At 36.0% G+C, this 20,478-nt stretch overlaps 4 protein-coding genes across 6 annotated transcripts in view; all 4 read left to right on the top strand.

Annotated features, from left to right (window-relative positions):
• Positions 1-1,281: 1,281 nt before the first annotated feature.
• LOC127834134 (uncharacterized) lies at positions 1,282-8,543 on the top strand. 2 transcript variants are annotated; one of them, XM_052359769.1, is made up of 3 exons: positions 1,282-1,375; positions 6,664-6,788; positions 7,396-8,543. In XM_052359769.1, exons 1-3 carry the CDS (start codon positions 1,359-1,361, stop codon positions 7,998-8,000), a joined length of 747 nt encoding a protein of 248 aa, XP_052215729.1. In that variant the 5' UTR covers positions 1,282-1,358; the 3' UTR covers positions 8,001-8,543. The 2 variants fall into 2 exon arrangements, with proteins under 2 accessions (XP_052215729.1, XP_052215736.1); XM_052359776.1 differs by lacking the exon at positions 1,282-1,375 and adding an exon at positions 4,244-4,360.
• On the top strand, positions 4,177-5,668 carry LOC127834105 (uncharacterized). Its single transcript, XM_052359716.1, has one exon. The coding sequence runs from the start codon at positions 4,240-4,242 to the stop codon at positions 5,386-5,388; it is 1,149 nt and encodes a 382-aa protein (XP_052215676.1). The 5' UTR covers positions 4,177-4,239; the 3' UTR covers positions 5,389-5,668.
• The window catches only part of LOC127834150 (uncharacterized), a 51,124-nt gene continuing 36,495 nt past the window's right edge, over positions 5,850-20,478 (top strand). Inside the window, exon 1 of the mRNA XM_052359794.1 lies at positions 5,850-6,367. The gene's annotated coding sequence lies outside the window, so the exon portion shown is untranslated. The remainder of the gene's footprint in view (positions 6,368-20,478) is intronic.
• LOC127834118 (2-methoxy-6-polyprenyl-1,4-benzoquinol methylase, mitochondrial-like) overlaps positions 13,438-20,478 on the top strand; it is a 68,813-nt gene continuing 61,772 nt past the window's right edge. Inside the window, exon 1 of one of the 2 annotated variants that reach the window (XM_052359748.1) lies at positions 13,438-13,607. In XM_052359748.1, coding sequence (XP_052215708.1) covers positions 13,454-13,607 — 154 coding nt within the window. In that variant the 5' untranslated portion in view covers positions 13,438-13,453. Of the gene's footprint in view, positions 13,608-17,311; positions 17,442-20,478 lie in introns of those variants that run through there. The other variant, XM_052359757.1, reaches the window with a different exon arrangement.

Genomic DNA, 20,478 nt, shown 5'->3' on the forward strand with positions numbered 1-20,478 from the left:
AAACTTGCATTGCAATAATTACTTAAATTAATGTATACTAGATTATAGTATATTGTGCTATAACGTAGTCGTTTATATGTATTACATATTACATGTATGCATAACACAATTTGAAACAATACAATATGTAGCGTTATTTATAAAAGTATGTGTCTGGGGCTGAACATATTTATACACACCAGCGTCTTGTCTTTCAATAAGCTGAAGTCTCGAATGCCTTCTGTTAGTTTAAACCATTTATGCCTAGTGGACTCTCCCATCCTTCTAAATTGGATCAATTTATTCCAAAATAAGGGATGTCTTGTATATTTATTTCTATATTTAGAATATTTCTTACAGAAATTTCTTAAAGCAAACAGCGCAGACCCTGATAAGACGCCGCATCATGCGGCGTCTTATTTAGGTCTACGCTGTTTGCCAAGGCTTTTTTTTCTAGACGCTAGGCATAAATGGGTTAAAACATACATGTATATGATCGTTCATGTTCCTGAAATACAGCATATGCAAAATAATGAAATTAACTAACTATAAGTCAGGGCGCTGAACAATTATGCTTTAAAGGCACTGGATAAAGAAATGGACGTCTCTCTGTCAGGCTTTCTTCCGTCCACACGCCCTCATGTGCCCGGAGAAACATACTTGTCTGACAAATGAACAACATTCCAACTTGCCCGCATTGCTTCTTACGCTGAGAAGTTGTACATGTGCATGTCAGAGGCTACATGCAAACACGGGTCTTAACCTGTCACCACTCAGAAGCCAAGTTACAATGGCTATGTGCATACAGCATTAAACCAGAACAGCCTACAAGTGACTCGCAGTCTGTTCAGTTTGATGTTGTCGCTGCTCATCAGTATGTGTCTAAGGAATGGAAATGAAGCCTTAAACATTTGAATCTAGTAAAGTCTATAATTAATAGTAATGTTCTATGGGTCTACAAATGCGTTAAAATAAGTATCTAGGTGGTGAACTGTTAAATTGGTACAGACCAGTCTATGAGCTACCCTGTCCGCTAATGAGGCTACGCATGGAACCATTTTAAAGCGCAGCTCCTACCGAAACTGCGCGATTGATATATATTACATTGTATAGACATTCATAGCAGCCAAATGGTATTAATGTTTTCGCCGAAACTGTTTAACCCAGCTTTTCAGCTTAAATGACCTTTACATAACGGCATTAGACCCGAATGAAGACATTCGAATATTCCACTGGCTGATTCGTTATAATCCCGAATAAATAAATACAAGTATATGAAGCAACATCACTGCGTCGGTGTACAGCGTATAGACTGTATGATTGTTCAGCTTAAAGATTATGGAATGCCATCTGCACGTTCATACGACACGTAGACAACAATGTTGCACAGTTACAAGTACGTGTTAAAATTAATCTTTCAAAAAAAACTCAAACATAATTTCAAGGTTAGAACTCCACCACGTAATCGTCAATCATCAAGAGAAAGATATTGATAAACGTTGATAACACAGAATATCGAATATGAAAAACAAACACTACCAAAGTAGTGTCATGATAACAAATCGTTTGATTATATAACTGCAATTGTTTGCCTTACACGGTCAGTCCGTTAGGAAATTGCTTCTGAAAGCCTGAAAAGCCTGCAAAAATTTGCAAGCGCGCATAAACAATTTGACCTTCATTTTCTTTCAAAAAACTTGTACTTAGATGGTCTATTTAAACGACGAAAATACATTTTAAAGATCCACGTCATGCGAAAATGGGTCTTATGACATATGCGGCAAGCGCAGCATGTGCATCTCGCAGTCTGGTCAGAAGATACCAAAATGAGACCTTGAAGGCTTGTGTGATTTTATAGCGGACAGCGAATTTCTTGGCCAGACAGCATAATAACGCAGGATGGACTTGAGCTTCGCTGGCTGAAACGCCATAACTTCATAAGACCCATTTTTGAATGACGCGGTTTTGAAAGTCTGATTTGAATGCGTCGAAAGACAACTGCATATTTATTAGTGCTGCAGCGAATCCAAAATTTCAATCGGATCCAAATTCGAATCAAAAGATCGAATATCGGTTCGAATCCTAATTTGAAAGTAAAAATACTCAAAATAAATTATAATTCATATTGCTATAACCAAAATTATGTTTTGAAACACCAGAACTTACATATATTTTTATGACAAAAAGTAATTAACTTTTATTATTATTATAAACTTTATTACTCCAAAAAAAATTAACAAGTTTTAGAATTTCAAAAACACTTAGTTTTTATAATAACATAATACGTAATATAATACATTATACAAAGTGTTTATTTAGGTTGGAGGTTGTTCCGGTTCTGTATAAAAGGGGAACCTTACAAACTTTGCAAATATGGTTTGCTTTGTCAAGTTCTGTAAAATAAGTATGCTGATAAAACCCGAAATGCTTCCACACTGAGGATTTTAATTGTTAAGGTGCATCGTGAATTTTCTTCTGCGCCATTTTGCACCATCGAAAATGAAAGTAGACTGTGCAGTACCATGTTTTTGTCGAAAGAGTAGCGATAATCGTTACAAACTACGTACCAGTCAGCCTTTCAAACAAAAAGAAACAATTTAAAGAAAAGTATTAGGGCGAAAGAAACAATTACCACAAAGGAAAGGTTAAACTCCAATAAGATCCGGATTCGAAACCGATTTTACCAATCACGCTTAGATCCACGAATCCTCGTTTGAATCTCGGATATTTCGGATATCCGTTGCAGCCCTAATATTTATCGAATAGTAACATACCATATATTCCGATGGTGAAGAAATAGAACATAATACCTGTTTAAAGTTATATCTTGTTTATTTATTCCAAGTTACCGGCATATCAAACACAACTGCGATATGTCAAAACGGAATTAATAGATCGTCAATTATTATGAACGTGTCTTCATGGCATCACATACATAAATAATCAGAAACCTCTATATATGAAAAAAACACCTGTTAAAACGAAGATTATTCCAACAACGTACACTCACGCATGTAAGCCCGCACGCAAACACACGCGCTTAGACAATAACATACAATCCCGACAATGGTCAATTATTTGCTTATATACAATCATCGGTCGTTATCGTTTAACACATTGAAATCTAAACGATCATCTGATATTTGTAGTTATTTTGATGGAATATTAAAACATGTATTCATTATATTTTGATCAACATGGGCATACATTGACTGTGTTGAATGCCTTACACAAACAAACTGTATTCTGCAACACGTTTCGTGTGAAGATCATACTCATGTAGAATTAACCCATTTATGCCTAGCATCTAGAAAAAAAACGCCTTGGCAAACAGCGTAGACCCAGATGAGACGCCGCATGATGCGGCCTCTCATCATGGTCTGCGCTGTTTGCTTATAGGAATTTCTGTAAGAAATATTCTAAATATAGAAATAAATATACTAAACATCCCTAATTTTGAAATAAATTGATCCAACTTAGAAGGATGGGAGAGTCCACTAGGCATAAATGGGTTAAACAAGGGATGAACGATATCATTGCATAACAACTGTTACGTATACTCCAGCTGACACATGTGTCATTGTTTACCTATGATAAATATCACGACTTTGAGCACGTGTCAAATGATTAATATAGGTCCGGATAACGACAATGTCACATGTTTACACATGTAAAGGCTGTTAATCAAGTATAGTGCATTTTTGTCCGGCTAGACTTTATTAGAATATTGACATTATAATAAAAGTTTGCTTCAAGCTGCTTTTTAAAATAAATAATTGCTTTGATTTGGTGCACTATTTAAAAAAAGTAAAAAGCTTACCAAGACCATGCAAGACACTTCTGATACATGTTATAATGATGTTCATGAATTTATTAAAATCACTCCTACCAATTGGTCAACTAGTAACTACAACAGCTACACTAGTAGGAAGCTCGCGAGTTCTACATAGATGTTGTGAAAACGTCTATTTTTGTAAATAATTTGTAAATTATTTAAAACTGTTCGAAGAATAACCGTTTCAGTTGTGTCAAGACCATATTTTGAAAACACCGATAAATACACATAAACCTATACACTTAAGAAGTAACCTATTTAAACAACCCAGAATGAGATGGTAAATCAATCTTACTACCGCACTATACTGTTTAACCATCCTTCCAGAATTCTCTAGGAGAAAAACGCCCTTTAATGTTGCTATTCATTATTGCATTCATCTTTCTGAAACAGATATTGCACACTTAGCTTCTTATACTTTTAACATGATGAAAGTTATGATTTCGTCTATCGGGATAGGTTTACTGCTGTCATTGACAATACACAACGTGTGCGGAAGTCTTTATGACCCGCATGTGTTCCCAGACACGGGTCCGTTTTTCGAAGGTTGGTATTTACGCATCAACGATTACGACAATGAAGGAAGTGTTGGATTATTATTTGGCCACGTTCTACCAGAAACATCCAAAAACACAACAAGGTCCTTAGTAATAGCGTCTCTATTGGTTAGGCAATGTGAGAACGCCTCTTGCAAGCTGCTGTCCTACGACGGGACGTATGCCATTAGTCAGTTAAGAGTAACTGTGGACGGCAAACCTGTGACAAATGATCCGGATTACGAATCGCCATCACGATTTCGATGGGAAGTCAACAGTCCGTCCGGTGGCGGATACTTTGATCAAACGTGTGATAAAACTTTGTTCAGTTTCCGGATAGAGGATCTCGTTTTTCGCGGAGAGATAGGCAGGCCGGAACCCTGGAGTATGAGTGGGAAGGGCCCCGAGGGTTGGCTGAGTGCACTTCCGCTGCCTTTACATTGGTTCGTGTATAGTTTGAGGTCAGAGCTAGTGAGCTACATGCTGGTGAACGTCACAAGTGGGACGGTCATCCGAGGGGTCAACGGTTCAGTCCATATGGAGAAAAACTGGGGGCAGTCTTTTCCCGCGCAATGGATTTGGTCAGAGGGCGTTCAGCCGGAAAACAACGCATCGTTTGCACTGTCTGGCGGCCTTGTTGCCCTCCCTATTTTCTCTGTTAACGCTTATCTTATTGGTTATAGAAATCCAAAAAAGAATATCAGTCTTGATTTTAGACCTGACGACAGTATAGTGAACACGGACATAAATGGATGCAACGGCACCGTGATAGTAACAACCAAAGGTGTTTTGCATGAAGTGGAATTTAGCCTGGAGGCATCACCGAACACATTCAGTGATTGCTTACTAGGTCCTGAATCCATGGGTTTTAGACCTGCGTGCGTTGAAAGCTACGACGCTAGGGCAACAGTCCGGGTGTTCGTGCGAAATTATATACCTTGGCAGTACACGTTGATTGACCAACAGACGTTTCACGGGATCGCATTAGAATTTGGTGGCTTACATGTTTGTAATAATAAATGCAACGTGAAAGTTTAACTTCGTGTGATTTAGTTAACCTAAAGAAGATGTGTTGGTTTTGATAGAATGTCGATTTTAATTAACGATGGTTCAGACAAATTAATATTTTCACGACTGGCTGAGCTACTCGAGGAAATATTAATCCACATTAAAAAATTCGATAATCCATCAAAAACCAAGATATGTTTGTTTTATTAAATCATCTGAACACCGTTAGTACATAAAAAAAAGTTAAGACAGCTAATTACATTTTGATATATTTAATGCCATAAACATTCAATAAATGTACTTGCAAATACACGTGTATTGATTTTTGTTATATTTTTATTGTAACAAACTGAAAAGTTCACTATCGTATACATATTTAAGCTCAGGGCTCATGGAAAGTGAATGACGTTATGCATGAGAAATATACATGAAAAACCGGTATATTTCAAATGTAATTTTTCAAGCTGTGCAAAGCCGCAAAACAATTCAAGGTAGTGAAGAGTCTGAAAACGCTGCGCCAATCATGATCTGAACAAAATAATATGTTGCTTTACTTGAGATAAAAAAACACTTACAATATTAATCTTTACACAAATTAATTGATGTGGTTAGACTATACAGCTACTTTGTCGCTAGGTCACTCGCTATTAAATTCAAATTTCAGTGCGGAAGATATGATTCATATTTATCCAATTCGATTTGAAAGAGATGTAGCTCACGGGCGTTTTGCGGTTTACTACCGTTCGCCTAACGTTATTGGCGACTTTACCTTTCAATGGCGGAAACGTTCTAAATAAATAAAATATCACAGCAAATAGAAATTCATCAACAAATATTCACAATCGGTTTGCCATGACTAATTTTGTTTGAATTAGTGTATATCAATATTTAACTTTTGGTTTCCTTAATGATAATATAAATATAGATATATTTCAATAAGTCAGATTTAAGTGAATGCTTGACAACCTAGTTTTGTTAGTTTTGGACCCATCATCTTGTTAGACTAGAGGTAAGAACATATATTAACATTGGAATTAACAAAATATTGAGATTTAGCATAAATGTATTTCAATATTCATACACTAAGACTAACAGCAAGTCAACGTTAATAGATGATGTTTTATGTTTTTATACATGTGACTTGTAATTGAACAGGAATATACATTCATACGACATTACTTTTTAATACTACGACATCGAGGTCGGCCCTTATGTTTTTGTTTTATTCTTTACAAAACTACTTAGCATGTCAATGTCTTACTTAGAGCGCAATTCATCTCGTAAGACCGATTGATCTTCTTTTAGGTTTAAAATGTTTCGTGGAAAGCGATTGGCGTTATGTCATGTTCTACTATTGACGTCATATCTGTATCCCAGCGCCCTGTCCCAGTCCCACTCTGGATTCGTGCCGCCAATACAAACAGCACACGGTAAATATAATGATCGTTTTGTTTGCAGCTACTCTTGCACATGTATTGCGTATAATCAATTGAAATGTATTGTTAACTATGAAAACAATATAATTATATTTCGTTGATAATTGTTTTTTATGTTATTAAACGTGGGTAAGCACAGAAGGGAACTTTGTGTATGAACTTTTTGTAATAATGGTTGATGTAAGATATGGTGAAAATGATTCACGGCTGCATAAGTATAGTTTCTGTAGTAACACACAAACTATAATGGAGAATGATAATACAAAAAGTTGATCTCTAAATATCGCTTATTGTGTAAGATGAACAAATAAAAAGTGTTATTATGTCCTTCAGTTTTACCAAGACTGTGATATTGTGTTGCAAATTAATACACAATTGTGTGAAAGCAACAAAGTCAATCAAATATTATTTGCTAAATTTGCATTACACTTCTCATAAAATAAGGCTTAATATGCACGATGTGGGGGTAACAAATACATAGCGTTATAACAATACTATTATTCAGTTACTTTTCTTTCTTAGAACGCGCTGAATGAGCGAAAAATACAAGTACAATATGTACAGTATATCTGCTCTACTGAAATCATGTATCTCGCTTCAGCGACATCGCCCTTTCCGTCCACGGTGAACACAATCCACCCACAGGCGATCAACTACCCCGTAGCAAAGGGTTTCAGCGGCTACCCATACCACAACACCCTCGGTGACTACAGCTACTACCCCGTCGACGGCCAGTACTGGACCGGACAACATGTTCCTCTGTACTCGCAGTATCTACAATATCCACAACAGTACTACAACCCACAGCCCTACTTTCCGCCGTACGGTCAGGCGTGGGCTACACCCTACTCCTATCCTAACTATCAGTTTGGAAATTACTACACCCAACAGTCCTACGGCTATATTCATCCGCAGACTGGTTACAGCAACTCCTACGGACAGTACCCCGCATTTCATCCACAGTACTGGACCGGTGTACCTACATACCACCAGACGCCATATAACGGACAACCAGCCTATTACGATCCTTTCCTGTACCCTTCTCACCCGATGATGTATCAGGGGCACTACTACGCCCCATACCCCGCCCTCCCCTATCCAGGAAATCGCGGTATCCTTGGAGGACCCGGAAGTGGCGTCACTAAGGGCGTTATTGGTGGAATATTGGCTGGACTGCTTGTCGGAACAGCGGCCAGAAGGGGCTAATCAAGTCAGTTATTCACATCAGCACGTACCTAGCACGTATAATAAACTGCAAAAACGTGTCATTTTGATAATACTTTAGTAGTACATGTATATGACTCGGGAATGTTTTTTGTCGTTTGCATGTTTTAACATGTTTTGTGATTTTTTTTTACTTTTAAAGACATTTTGCATAAGGCGGCATTGATTTCCAAAGCTTAACCTGACTGACAGAGACTGCGTGTCTGTATAGTTACATTCTGACACAAAAACCAGAACAGTGAAAATCTATACATACACAAATAAGTTTGCAATAAATTTTCTTACAGAAGTAGACATTACGCGCTATAGTGTACGTACTGTATACTTCTGTGCAAAACTTTTAATACTTTGTAATATTAAATGACATCATTCGATTTTCCGAGAGTATGATTTTTCAAAGCATATTGGGATAGAATTTTAATTTGATAGCAATTGTAGTATTTATGTAGTTTTCTTTCTATTTTTCTTCTTCATCTTTATAACCTTCATCTTCTCATCGTCTTTTCTCTCTTGGTTTTGCGAATAAAAAATAAACACGAATAAGGTATTGCTATGAGTTGTTCGGTGAGTTGCTATACAAATATACATTATACAAAGTGTTCACTTGCATGCAAATGTAGGTTTTTTTAATTAGATTATCGTTCTTTTTTTCGGCGTAAGCTGTATTAAGCCAGCTTTTCACCCTGACTTGACCTTTGTAAGGGTCCAATAATACTCAAATAAAATTTCCCGCGGCTAGGTACGAATGAATACACTTCATTTATTCCATTGGCTGATTTGAGTATAACACCAGAACATTAGAAACATATCCGCGTCTTTGTAACACTGTTTTACTGCATGAAACAATTTTATCTCTAATGAAAAGGCTCAATAGATAGAACAGTTTTACAATCAATTTTCGACATAAATACAGTTTGTGCGTTCACCTTTTATTTTCAGAGAATTACCAGCGCAAAAGCGTTTATACTAAAGGCTATGTTGTCATATTAGTACTTACTTGCATTGCATTTCAACCCGCGAGGTTTCGGGTCAATAAGCGGCTATTTGTGAAAGTCATAGTTTATATACAGTTCATCGTCGGAGTTCGCAGAAGGGGTTGCGATCATTGTGTTACACCGGTCTTACTGACAATAACGTAGTGACTGTAATGCATTGCATTCCAATCCGCAAGGTATCAAGGTCAGTTTGTCAGTTTGCGGTCAGTTGCAGAAATCTTTATATAAACGCCGTCTCGTAAACTTTGTGCACTGAAATCTGTTTTGATCAGAAAGATACTAAATAAGATATTCGGCGATATTATTGTGGTATGTCAATCATCGATTTTAATATGGTTTCAACATTGGCATGATAAGGACCAATTTTGATAAAATTAATTAGAAATATTTATCCATTTAGACCAGTTTATTAAGCATGAGCACAATAATTCACTATACTATAATTATGCAATTAAATAAGATTCGAGTATTGCCGGCTGACCTATATGCACTCGTTTATTTCATGTTTCTTGTGTTTTTCTATTCTGTAAATATAGATATCTGAGTAATAATATCACATAAAGCATAATAAGCCACGAAATCTGGCGCAACACCCCGTAATTGATTTGCTTATGATGTAGCTAAGAACTGCGCAGAAAAAGGCATCCGCTACTTTTTATCTCATAGAGATAACTTTTGATCGTTCATAAACATCGACCACAATCAACGCCGTATATCTTTTTTAAAGATATTTCTTGTTTAAATTACGGCCAATATTCCGATGTGGAACCATTTAATTTCCTAACACCTGTCTGGTTACCCTAGGTCGCATTTAACGCAGAATTAGCCGCTGCATTGCATCGATTGGACTTGCAAAATATACAAGTTCAATATCATAATTAAGCTAGAGTGACCTATACGGAAGTCCCGGATTACCCAGAAGGCAGAGAAAGCAATTATCTTTAGGGGCCCGATGAAGCCTAGGCGAAAAAATAATCATATTCTTTATTTATGGATAAATATTTGAATGCGTACATATACCGTCTACAGTGATAGTTTTCTTAAATTCGTAATGAAATAATTATAATTTTGTGTTGGTATTGTGGTATTTTAATGGCATTACGGACAAACTGAAATTGTACACATATTTACTCCAGTCTGTTGCTAGAATCAGCTTTCCAACTATTTAACCGATGTCTTTCACAATGGCTTCGCAAACGTCGAGTTTACCAAAATAGTTTTCAACAAAGCTGAGCTCTCATTGGTTAATAACGGAGGTGCGACTATTTCCTGGGCAATGGCGAAGCGATTGTGATAGGGACCGGTTGAATAGTTGGAAAGCTGATTCTCGCAACATATTGGAGTTAGAGAGGTAATTATGTTAGAAAGTAATACATTTGTTTAATTTTGATTGTATTTGATTAGATAAGATGTGTAAGATGTGTGACTGACTGTCGAACCTCATTATGCAAGATTGCAATGCACTTGAAATCGTGGTAGCCAGATAGATTCTAGGAAATGCAAGTTCGTTGTTTGATGATCCATTTACGGAAGACTTACGAGGACAGGGATCGATTTATTTCTTTAGTATGAAGTTTTCAAGTGTAACAAAATCTATAACAAATTGACAATTTTGAGAGTATAAGGTGGGGGAAGCATCTGGGGGAGGGGTAACAGAGGGGGTGGGGGATAGCAACTAACGCCGCCTGTAGCAATACGTCCCTATCAGCCAATACCCACGACAATGCGCATTTCGAACTGTGTTATAGCTGTTGCAAAGTCTTACCTTAATCTTACCTTAATATTGGCGATAATCTACCTTGAAACTATTAGCTACTATGACTCAATTTACACAGCATGCATTGCGTACCAATATCACAGTCTCAGTTAGTTGCTAACCATAAAATATGCATCTGCTTTCCATCTGCGCGGGGTTTTTGCTTTTAATCTGTATTTGAATAAACACTGTTATTTTGCCGCCTACAGGTTTACAGATTGAAAGTTGCATGTAATTAGAAATCTTGCTCACCAGATTACCCTGTTTGTGTATAGCAGCGTTTTCTTACTTCCATCTTAAACCTTACAGTGCGGGAACCGAATTTTGAAGGCCTTTGCAAACAGTTTGGATCCAGATGAGACGCCACAGAACGTGGCGTCTCATCAGGATCCAAACTGTTTGCTATTCTGATAATATTCTTTGAAAAAAATCGAAGAAAATGCTTATTTTAGAAATTCTGCAGACGACATTTTAGCAGACGACAAATTTCCCAGCATGCAAGGGTTAATTTATTTGGCATTGGTTTCCTCTTAATACAAAGCCTTGTTAATTTTGATTAACTTTTAACAATTAAAGCCTGTTGTTGAAATGACCTTTATGAAGTATGCAATCAATTATGAAAGTGTGCATTCATTCCAACCGCCTTTATTCAACCTTGCCAATATTATATTTAGGGTTCAGGATCACGTGATTGTGTCTGGTTCACAATTGAATTTTAATGGATGTAAAGTGGTGCTTTTGTCAATTAACTTTTTAAAACAATTTTTCGTACGAATTTCATCTAGCATATACAAGGCTTTTTAATGCTGCTCGAGTAAGTAAACATCGTCGGACACCCTCTACTGCTAAACTAATCATGCAAAAGCTCAGCCTGTGTACTAATTGGAAACTACAGTTTAGTTTTTACCAAATGCAATAACAATTATAATAATTTTTTCAAGAAAAAAATCCATGGCATAAGAACCAACAAGACGTGTTTTCTGTCCACCACTTATGGCATATAAAAATGCCAGAACGGACGCTAATTAAGACGCCATAGCAATGGGTTCTCGTTAATCTGCTGCTGGTATTAGTTGGGGAGGGCAGGAAAAAAAATAGATGGATGTAAATTAAGTTGATTGTCTAAACTATGATTTTCGTTCAGGATATTCTTCCGATGTGAAGATTATACATCATTGCTTATAAATAATGGATACCATCATGTGACTGAAACACTATTAGTTATTTAGGGATATTAAACATTCTCTTGCAAAAATGGTACACTTTTATAGAACGTATTATTATACGAAATTAGCTGCACGTGTACTGAAATATAATACTAGAACAAAAAGCTTTAACCCTTTGCATGCTGGGAAATTTGTCGTCTGCTAAAATGTCGTCCGCAGAATTTCTAAAATTAGCATTTTCTTCTATTTTTTTTCAAAGAATACTATCAGAATAGCAGACAGTTTGGATCCTGATGAGACGCCACGTTTTGTTTGCGTCTCATCTGGATCCAAACTGTTTGCAAAGGCCTTTAAAATTCGGTTCCCGCACTGAAAGGGTTAATTTACCATAAGGTATTTCAAGTATAATGAAATGATTAAAAAAACGAATATATTATCCAGAATACAGTGGGTAATTACTTAGCAAATAGAATGAAAAAGCTCATAATCTTTCATCTAAAACCATTAAACTTAAACATTAGCGTAAATGTTCTTATTTTCAATCCAGACGTTATTAATTTGCTGATAATTTCTTCATTATTTTAATAAGAAACGATAGCCAATTAAGTTCAAACGGTTGTTTCCATACATACCCGTATCCAGGGGAGGGGGGATCGCTGGTGCGTTCGCACCCAACATGTTTGGATCAGTCACTTATAGTATGGTCAATGAAAGTGAACTTTCATATAAAAATGCTCTATAACTTTAGTCTCTAAATGCAGATAAAAAGTCACAATGATGCAGGATTTTAAGTTTCATTTTCAAAATTGTCTAGGGGGAGGACCTCCGACCACCCCCCCATAACAATCGTTGATGTGAAAATTCGCACCCCTCCCCCATTCAAAACCCTGGCTACGGGCCTGCCATATAACAATAGTCTAAACGAGTTCAGACAATTTATTCATACATACTACAAGCATATAATTCCATGAACTATTTTATCACAACGGTTGCGTAGCATATTATTAGATGCTCATTGACAATTGATAATAACATGCCCGCATAAATATAACACCGCTCCATTGTACACTAAGCAACCGGCAAGTGAATCGGAATACTTTATTATTCAATACATAGTGTTACGATAAAATCGTATACGCGATAAGATTGTTTTCATAAGATTCAAAGAAAGTGGTGTAATTCAAAGGTACATGAATAATAGACGGAGAAAGTTGGATGGTATTTACAGTTGAACATGTTAATATCAATTCTGTATGAGTGGTAAAACACACACTGCTTGAAGAGAGTATCACAAATAATTGCATTAAACCATATTGATTTGTTGTTTTAGAATAGCGATTTAGTTCACTCTCTTACACTGCGTTTCATTGCATTCATGTATGTTGAGGCACGAACGACAACTCTGCTATGAGAATGGATTTAGTTGTGTAGTTGTTTTGCACCTTTGAACAGCCCTCTGACTGGTACTATAAGGCATCATATTTTGAACTAAATAAAAATGGCGACCTCCATGACGAAATGTCAAAACTGTTCGAAATTAGCAAATCGGTGCTTTTACAGGCTTTTTTCAACGTCCATATCGCAAAATGCTTATGCGAATCATACAAAAGAATCAGAAAAGAAAACACATTTTGGTTCGAAACAGTGACAGAGGCCGAAAAGGAAGAGAAGGGTAAACTTGCACTTGATCGGGTCTCATAATAATTTCTTAGACTGTAGCCTTGTTCGTGTAAAGTCGTGGAACAATGATGGTCCTTTGAGTTCCTTTGTTGTTCCATCATAGAATTAAGCAGAAAATACATAATGTCCAAAGTGTGTTTTAAATTCCTTTTTTATACTAAGATCTTGCCCAAACTTTCAGAGTTTTATACAAGCGACACATTTTAGTTTTAGGAGTTTCTCTCAAAGAAACATATCAGAATGGAATACTTTATCTTACGAAATAGAGTTGGCTAATTTTTAAAATATTTAAAAATGATCTTGTTTTACCTCTTAATATCAGAATTAAGTATTTGCCTATATACTGTTAATGCCCTGACCAGGGCTTTCCACAGGCCATTTAACGATCCCTTGCTGAGGCGCTTGAATTTCGAAATCAGAGTCCCCAGGGCGCTTTAAATTTTCCGATCAGTGTATTTTTCAGTAAAAGTAAGTGGAGATTGTAAAAAAAACTCAAGGTTTCTCTATCAGTGTATCAATTTTCCCTGTTTTAAAAGGGCACTCGGTACCTACTTTCACATGTAATCGCCATAAACACCACATGAGGTAATGGATAATCCACTGATAAGAGAATAGCATGACGCGTGTATCGATTATTCTAGCCACATTGCACAGTCATTTAAAGGCTGACAAGGATGTATCAGGTAACATTCCAGTCGTCAAACTGTGATGTTCATCGTCCAATTGGTTTCGCGAATGCTTATGAGGGCGGGGTTAACTATCGACCATTATTTTTTATTGATGGTCTGGCACAAATTAAGAGTTTATCGCAGCTTGATTAGCAAGAAGTTGTACCATTTATGTAATATAAAACCAGTAACTAGCACAGTACAGTACATTAAAGACGGTTTGGGCATCATCATCACACCTTTTTTACTGTAAACAAGTGTTACCTATGGCTTATAATTAATACAAGAAAGTAATTGCAAGTGGTAAACAATTAATTACTTATAGCGAGTAAGTTGTGCAAATAACTCCCGGTTACAATTATACGATAACAATTTAATTCCAGTACATGTACATTTCATCATGTCCATTTATAGAACTGATTCACCTCGTTTTTCTGACATTTATTCGAAACGTAATGCGCTTGAACAAATTTTCGTTCAATTAATTACGCACACATGTAAATGTTTTGTCCGATAATCATACTTAGAAGACTGATGATGGCCACCGGCCGTAATCCTCGTGGACAACCTGAATTTCATGCATAATTTTGTCAAAACATTATTCGACTCATAAAGTGTGTAAACAAATTATCGTTGAATTCATAACTCAACTGTTAATATTTGTTGAAATCTCAAATGGGAAATAATTAAATTTTTAATCCGAAACCCATTCCCGTAAGTTGATGTTAACGCGTTTTTAATCCCAAACACACCTCCGAATGTAAATGTTACTGCAACATTCTTAAATATTCTTGCTTCAAATTAGCAGTGCAAATTTATTTTGTGTTGAATCTTTTTCTCAATTAAAAGGAGCGCAAAAATTATAAACGCATGTACAACGTCGCGTAATTTGCATATAAAGCGTGCGTGTATTTGAGCGTTTTAACAAGCACACAACACGTCAGCCGATTGACGCATGTTCAGAGGCAATATTTCATCATTGAAACGGATGAATTGGGGAATCGTTCGAGTTGGTATTTTACTATCTGTGCGGGAAAGTTTTAAAACAATTAAACAATATAACAAATTAATATATATTTGTTAATGACTGGGGGATTTTCTTGAAGAGTCATAGCGCACCAAATGACGTCTTTTGACACTGTTTTTCTTTGAGTTATAACGCACCACAGAACGTGAATTGACAGGTTAAAAAAAAAACAACGTGGGGAGGGGACACCCCTCTCGAACCACGCCTATCAGCCCCGGGGCTCCTGACAAAAATCCTGTGGAAAGCACTGGCCCTGACTTATAATATATACTGTTTGAGTTATTTGTTATAGTTATTACCGTAATAACTCTATGTTTTCGGACACTCTAAGTTTTCGGACACCCCCTTTTTAAGCAAAATAATTATTTTTCGTGACTCTTAATTTTCGGACACACGACTTTTCGTCCATAATTAATGTCTAAGTTTTCGGACAGTATATTTTACAGCGCTATTTTACCAAATTTCGGTCCTGTTTTCGATATCTAATGACACTTCAATCATGGGGTTTTGCAACCAGATTTACATCATAAAACATGGCAGGTGCATGCCTGAGGGCAACAGACCATTACAAATGCGTTATTGGGTAAATAACCTTGTAAACCGATATTAAACAATGGATTCGCCCGATAGCATAAGCGTTATGACAATTACCAAGGTAGTGCCAATAAACAGTTCCATTACTACTGCAATAGTACTACCCCATCTCAGTTATATAACTGTGACAAATACTAAACGCTTCGAAGTGTGATGCACCCTTTTGCAAGTTTTACGAACAATGGAAGGTGTTAGACAACAAATATCGGAAATGAACAAACAAAGGAATTCATAGTTTGATTTTGTATTGCCTTAATTATAGGTTCATACTAGCGTGTATCAATACATCACATGCTCATCTTTTAACTCTTTGGTCAAAGTACAAACTTGTAGTAACTTTGGTCACATAAATGAAGCATTTAAAATAATTTAAAATGCAGTGCAAACATATTTAACTGTAATTTATACTTTGCGGGCATGGTGTTTTACAAGCGCGTGCTTTTACCGGTAGTCGTTGATACAATTGACGCTATTTTTGGACACAATTGACGCTATTTTCGGACACTTCAATTTTCGACTCTTAGTTTTCGGACACCTGTATTTTGTGAATATTTTTTGTATCTAAGTTTTCGGACATGAAAAGAAATAATTATTTTACGTGTCCGAAAACATAGAGTAATTACGGTAGTATAAATTAATCTTTGGTAGGTTTTTTATGTCCTCCACTATAGTAGTGGGGTACATATTGTTTTTGCCCTGTCTGTTGGTCTGTTGGTTTGTTTGCGCAACCTTAACATTTTGCAATAACTTTTGCGATATTGAAGATAGCAACTTCGTATTTGGCATGCATGTGTATCTCATGAAGCTGCACATTTTGAGTGCTGAAAGGTCAAGGTCATCCTTCAAGGTCAGAGGTCAAATATATGTGGCCAAAATCGCTCATTTTATGAATACTTGCAATATTGAAGATAGCAACTTTATATTTGGCATGCATGTGTATCTCATGGAGCTGCACATTTTGAGTGGTGAAAGGTCAAGGTCATCCTTCAAGGTCAGAGGTCAATATATGTGGCCCAAATCGCTTATTTTATTAATACTTTTGCAATATTGAAGATAGCAACTTGATATTTGGCATGCATGTGCATCTTATGAAGCTGCACATTTTGAGTGGTGAAAGGTCAAGGTCATCCTTCAAGGTCAGAGGTCAAATATATGTGGCCCAAATCGCTTATTTTATGAATACTTTTGCAATATTGAAGATAGCAACTTGATATTTGGCATGCATGCGTATCTTATGGAGCTGCACATTTTGAGTGGTGAAAGGTCAAGGTCATCCTTCACAAGGTCAAGGTAATCCTTCAAGGTCAAACGTCATATAGGGGGACATTGTGTTTCACAAACACATCTTGTTCAAGATGTAGATACTTGTTTCATATGTTACTCTTCAGTTTACAAAGTGTTCAGAAATGTGGCTGACAAGTATGACCTGATGAATGACGCAATGAGTGGGGTATTCACAGGCTATGGAAAGACCATTTTATTCGTAGAATGTCGCCCAGACCTGGAACGAAACTCCTCGATGTTGCAGGTGGTACAGGTAGGGAATACTAATTTGGCATTTCATAAAAGTTGTGATGATGACGATAATGATGATGATCAGATGATGATCAGTCCAAACCTGATGGCTCAAACTTGGTTGGCTTGAATTTCAGGTGGAACTCTTCTTGAAGCACTGAATTTTTATTGCTATATGGTCATATAAATTTCTCTGGGATGGCTTGAATTTGTGAGGGTCAAATTATCTGATGGCTCGAAATATTTTCTCAGTCCCCGTCACAATTTTCACAGGTTTTTTTTTATTGTTTGGCTCTAACATGCGTCAGGTGGCATTTAACTGTTTATCATTAAAAAAACCCTTGATTAAAGGCAAGCCATAATTGCGAACATTTCATCAACTCCATTGTTTATTGATTTGAGCAAAACATTACATTTTAAAAAATATATATTTGTAGATGGAGTATTATAATGACTGGAATGGCGGCATCACAATGTCAACTTGATGAAATAAACCCCATTTATCTATGCAAAAACTCATGAACAAAACACATATTGACATGATGTTATGGAATTTTTATGTCTCCCACTATAGTGGGAGACATATTGTTTTTGCCCTGTCTGTTGGTCTGTTGGTTGGTCTGTTGGTTGGTTGGTCTGCGCCAACTTTAACATTTTGCAATAACTTTTGCTATATTGAATGTAGCAACTTGATATTTGGCATGCATGTGTATCTCATGGAGCTTCACATTTTGCGTGGTGAAAGGTCAAGGTCAAGGTCATTCTTCAAGGTCAGAGGTCAAATATATGTGGCCACATTGGCTCATTTTATGAATACTTTTGCAATATTGTAGATAGCAACTTGATATTTGGCATGCATGTGTATCTCATGAAGCTGCACATTTTGAGTGGTGAAAGGTCAAGGTCATCCTTCAAGGTCAGAGGTCAAATATATGGTTTTTTTTTCAGAATACATTAGGCTTTAAGCCCATGAGTACACAAACATATAATACACAATGTAGTAAACCGTGGTCAATGACATACAGGTATATATATATATACTATTTTAGGCAATATAAGTTAACAATTTGTAACGAAAGAATTGGCAACTCTAAAGACATTCATATTCAAAATAAACAAATATTTTGAACATTTATATATTAAGGTAATTATATAATATGCATATTGTAAAGTCTTATCGTATTCAAAATAAACTTGAATGTTCTAACAATGTGAAAACATATATTTTTTATTGATTGACAACACATAGACAGTAATATGTGGAGAGAGGCTATTGATAATATAATTCAGTTCTCAATTTAGCTGCGTTAAAAATAAATGTTGCAAGATTTTTAATTGTTTTAGCGTTGTCAGTTTGTAAAAGTTCGATAAATTTTATCATATTTGTGCGATTCCAATAATATCTACGTATATATTGTTTTCTAAGACTATTAAAAACTGGACATTCGAGTAAGAAATGGAACTCATCTTCAAGAACGTTACAGTGTTTACATTTTCTGTTTTCATACGGTGTCTTTTCATATGTGGCCCAAATCGCTTATTTTATGAATACTTTTGAAATATTGAAAATAGCAACTTGATATTTGGCATGCATGTGTATCTCATGGACCTGCACAATTTGAGTGGTGAAAGGGTAAGGTCAAGGTCATCCTTTAAGGTCAGAGGTCAAATATATGTGGCCCAAATCGCTTATTTTATGAATACCTTTGCAATATTGAAGATAGAAACTTGATATTTGGCATGCATGTGTATCTCATGGAGCTGCACATTTTGAGTGGTGAAAGGTCAAGGTCATCCTTCAAGGTCAAATATATGGGTCAAAATTGCTCATGTAATGTCACTTCTGCAATATTAAAGCTAGCAATTTTATATTTGAAATGCATGTGTATCTCATGGAGCTGCACATTTTGAGTGGTGAAGGGTCAAGGTCAAGGTCATCCTTCAAGGTCAAACATCATATAGGGGGACATTGTGTTTCACAAACGCATCTTGTTAATATAAAAGGAAGCTAATACATGAATACAGTATATGTAGTGCTGTTTAATATTAATACTAAATAGCAATGTGTATAAAAAAATTATGAATGTTTTGTTTTAGCTGTTGTTTTTATGTTCCCGTACAAGAAACATGTGCTACGTAAAAACGTAAAAAAACATGCCAATATAATATACATTACGTATATTATATATTTTAATTTATGTCTAACTGTTTAAAGATATTTATTTATAGCAATAGTAAGTATATATTTGGTTATTTATGCAAAAGCAGAAAGTAGAATGGAGTTTAGGCAGTATAAACATTCTTTGACTGGAGATGAAAATCTGTAGCAGATTAGTGTTAGTTAACTAAAGTGTTAGAAATCAGATGGCTCAATTTTTACAACTTTTGTTGTCGGTCCTGGGAGTTCGAGCCATCAGATTTCAATGACAATGATGATAGTGATGATGATGATGATGATGATGATGATGATGATGATGATGATGATGATGATGATGATGATGATGATGGTGATGATGATGATGATAATGATGACAATGGGACACTATTATTTGTAATATTTAAAGGCAACATGTTTGCCACATTAGAAAATTGTCTGCTCTAACAATTTGAGTTTTTCATTGGACACATAAAAGTTGTCTTTCTCAATAATCCATGAAAAGTGGATCTGTGATTTTGTTTAACAAAACCGTTTGTGCCTAGTGTCTAGAAAAAAGGCCTTGGCAACAGCGGAGACCCAGATCTCGACGCCGCATGATGCAGCGTCTCATCAGGGTCTGCACTGTTTGCTTAAAGGAATTTCTGTAAGAAATATTCTAAATATAGAAATAATATACTATATATCTTTAATTTTGGAAATAAATTGATCCAATTTAGAAGGATTTGAGAGTCCACTAGGCATAAATGGGTAAATGTAATAATTATTTTCAGGTGATATTGCCTTCAGATTTCTCAACTATGTGAGGTCACAGTCAGATTTCAACTCGCTCACAGCATTGCACAAGCACAGAGCAAGTGTTTGATATCAATGAGGATGAGAATAGCCAGTGTCTGAAGGTCAC

The sequence above is a fragment of the Dreissena polymorpha genome, chromosome 1 (assembly GCF_020536995.1).
Source record: "Dreissena polymorpha isolate Duluth1 chromosome 1, UMN_Dpol_1.0, whole genome shotgun sequence".
Taxonomy (NCBI): Eukaryota; Metazoa; Mollusca; class Bivalvia; order Myida; family Dreissenidae; genus Dreissena; species Dreissena polymorpha.